The 3,969-nt window shown below is 40.3% G+C and overlaps 1 protein-coding gene across 1 annotated transcript; it reads right to left on the bottom strand.

The window, feature by feature from the left end:
• Positions 1-215: 215 nt before the first annotated feature.
• Positions 216-3,745, bottom strand: SARC_08550 (hypothetical protein; the record flags this gene model as incomplete). Its single annotated transcript, XM_014297472.1, has 5 exons — positions 216-518; positions 1,127-1,294; positions 1,718-1,952; positions 2,786-2,961; positions 3,626-3,745. 5 exons carry the CDS (start codon positions 3,743-3,745, stop codon positions 216-218), a joined length of 1,002 nt encoding a protein of 333 aa, XP_014152947.1.
• Positions 3,746-3,969: the final 224 nt, after the last annotated feature.

Raw genomic sequence — 3,969 nt, 5'->3', positions numbered from 1 at the left:
ACATGGTCACAGAAAAACATATACACATATCTACATTTCTATCTTGAAGCATCTACATCCCACGAATAACGCAAAGATACACATATCTAAATACATCCTAACAACTCAATACTCGTATCTCTATACATCCCAAAAGCCCAATACTCGTATCTCTATATATCCCAAAATCAAATACTCGTATCGCTATACATCCTAAAAACCCAATACTCGTATCTCTATACATCCCAAAAACCCAATACTCGTATCTCTATCCCTCTAACAAATGCACGCAGTAGCCATACCTTGCCCAATATCTCGCGCTCCCAGTACTGGCGACCCAACACTTCATGCGAGTCCACCTGGATAATCTTCTCCCGCAATTCGTCGACGTAGTCAATGACCTTCGCCTCGCTTTCGGACGCGTCTCGTCTCTGTTTTCGGAGTGACTTGAGAATGTCATCGGCCTGTATGGCCAGGGGGAAAGCCTCCTCAAGCATGGCTAGACGATCCTCGGGGGTTTTGGAGATGAACATATTTTGCTGGATGGGTCACGGGTTACAAAAGCCAAATCAAAATTAGGATGGAATGAACGTGGAAGCGAAAGCAAAATCAGGGCGGTATGTGAGTCATGGTGAAGGTTTCGTCAAGCATGGCCAGTTGACCCTCAGAGTATTTGGAGATGAACACTTTTTTTAAAATTGTATCGAAACCAAAACCAAAAACAAAACCAAGATGCAAGTGAATAAGGGAACGGCTCTATCAAGCATGGCTAGTTGATACTCACAGAATTGGGGGGAAACCGGTTTTCTGATCTGCTTGATAGCAGTCCGGTTGGAATAAATGGAATATTTTGGGTGCTCAGATAGTCTTCAGCACGACGCCCACCAATTCACATACAGCACGCGAGCTTATATGCACAGATATACCCACACCATACTCACTTTGCACATGCCTCTTGTTAATGTGCATGTGGATGATATGTAAGTGCTCACATATAATACATACAACTATTCTTATGTATAGACACACTCATATAAAAGTGGACACACACACACACACACACGTACATACATACACTATGATACATATACATATATATGTATATATATACATGTTCATATAAATAGGTTATATCGCGCAGACAAACCTTGAACTGGTCTCGCACTTCGGTCGGGGTAGTGATGGTGCTGGCAGCCGCTCTGCGCATGTCATCAGTGGGTGCGCTATAGCACTTGCCGAAGGGGAACGTGATGGCCTTCATAGCCCAACCGACGGGACGGATGGGGAAGTTGTTGCTGATGTCGTAGATGGAGTTCTGAATGGGCGTGGAATACATGTGGATGTGTATATGAGAGAGGGATGTAGAGTATATGTATGGAATGTAGTAGATGTGAGTGTGAGAAGTGTAGGGGTGTAACACGATCTAAAAGGGAAGCAGATCAGTTCTGAGTCCCTATCCACTGGATAAATGGGAAGAGGGTACGGGGAGTTGTTGTTGTTGTTGATGTCACAGCATATGAGTTGTACATGCACAGATGTGCAGTACATCTGGACCTACAGATAAGAGCATGTACATACACACAAACAAACAAACAAACAAACAAGCAGACAACCACAAACAAAGAACAAACACACATACAATATAGATATATATCGACACACATACACATAATACATATACACACACATACATATATATGTATATATATATGGACACAAGTGACTGTGTTTATCATACCTGGGTATCGTACAAGATCTGCTCCATAGACACAGTCAACAGCTCATCGTGGCCCTCGGCGTAGTAGTTCTTATAGTACCACAGATTGGCATATCCCAAATATAGGTTAGAGAGCACATCGGCATACCTACCACTGATAAACTCGGCAAACTTCAATTGTCCTCCGATGGACATGGCCATATCCGACGTGATGGCAAAGTTGGCGGCCAGACGCGCCATCTGCGACTCGTAGTAGCTGTATATGTATATTTGCATAAAAGGTCAGTAGGATATAGTAGCAACTATATATATATATATATACAAACATATATACTATAGGTCAATACGAAGTCTCGTAGTAGCTATTAATATATATATATATAAATATATATATACATATATATAGGTCAGTAGAATGATATTAGTAGCTGTATATATATACATATGTATGTAAAATAGAATTCAATAGAATGATTCGTAGTAGTTGTGTATGCATATATTTGAGTCTAATAGAAAGATCAGCGTATGCATGTATTATATAGTCCATATGTAAGCAAAATACGCTAATTGGCATACCGGGATATACACATAGCTGTCGAGGAATAAATAAGTATCTGCATCACACACACACACTTATATATATATATATATACATATAGTAGTACGGTTGTAGAGGGTATGTAACTTCTTTTGATATGTGTGCAATGTATAGTAAAGTAGAAAACGCATAGGGGTGTACGCGGATGAATGCATGCCGGTAGAGGGCGGCATATATATATCTATATATAAATAAATAAATCCTACAACTTCGAAAAAACCCTAAACCATAAAACATATATAGAGCGATATTTGGATTAATTCTAATTCTTTCATATCGATCAGTGCGACATATTGAGTACGTGCGCGTAAACCTGTCCACAACCCTGGGTTATTGATCCGACGATAGACATGTGAGCACCTTCATACAGCTCGGTACAAACAAATGTGCATCTAGAAGAATACGTTATACATAATGATACACACACACACACACACACACACATAGATATATATATATATACATTATATACATATACTATTAATACTTACGCAAGCTTATTGGACGTGAATCTCTGTCTGGTGACCGCCATTGCGAGTGAGCGTGATGTGTTGGCTGTGGCATGTCTCACCAACAGTTTGACCTGTTTCGTAAAGCCCTTGACATCATCTCCCGCGTGCACAGTCTTGAGCAGATCCAGCACATTGGGGTGTGAACGGATCAGACCCTGTATGGTAGATAGGGTAGAGATGTATATTATGTATTGGTAAGCCGGGTACCCTGTTCACTTGGGGTGTGAACGGATCAGACGCTGTATGGTAGATAGGGTAGAGATGTATACTATGTATTGGTAAGCCGGGTACCCTGTTCACTTGGGGTGTGAACGGATCAGACCCTGTATGGTAGATAGGGTAGATATGTTTATTATGTATTGGTAAGCCGGGTACCCTGTTCACTTGGGGTGTGAACGGATCAAACCCTGTATGGTAGATATGTATATTGATTTCAGTACGGAATTAGATCGTCATTGTATAGTAGATATGGTAGATATGTATACCGGTTTGGCAGATATGTATGTATACTGGTTTACGTGCGCAACTAGATCTTCATGGAAGAGCCCAGTTTCTTAATTGAGCAACGCTAAAATATGAAGATCAGGAATCACACGAGCATACTAAACTAGAGCTTAAACCGAGACACTGCTGTGTACTATATATATATATATATGGTTGCGCATATGAAGGTAGAAGCGAGGGAAAGGAGATGTGATACGTAGCGCTCTGGCGCACGTATGTAATGGGTGTAATATGGGTCTATTGGGATGTGTGCCAGTGGATACATAAGTGCATTCGATAGTGCTACGTGAAACACCAGACCACTCATGAACACACCTTTGACTTGTATAAATCACCACTCACACAAACTTTTGACTTGTATAAATACTCTACTAAGATAGTCAATATCTGATATACGCTCAACTGGCCGAAGACTACTGGCGAGTGTGAGGGCATGATTACGCACTGAAGCTAGGATTAAAGACTCGGGTCTGGCAAGGGATACCCAGCAGGCTGATGATCTACCTCGTCCGTACAAGAACAATATTGAAACAGTTACAATAACCTTATAACCACTCACACACGGGTATATATATATATAGATATCTACATATCTACATATGCATATATATATATATATATATATATATAGTATATATACTACTATATAGTATATATAT

The sequence above is a fragment of the Sphaeroforma arctica genome (assembly GCF_001186125.1).
Source record: "Sphaeroforma arctica JP610 unplaced genomic scaffold supercont1.780, whole genome shotgun sequence".
Taxonomy (NCBI): Eukaryota; class Ichthyosporea; order Ichthyophonida; genus Sphaeroforma; species Sphaeroforma arctica.
Note: the sequence above shows the minus strand (reverse complement) of the source record. Positions and strands in the feature narration are given on the sequence as shown.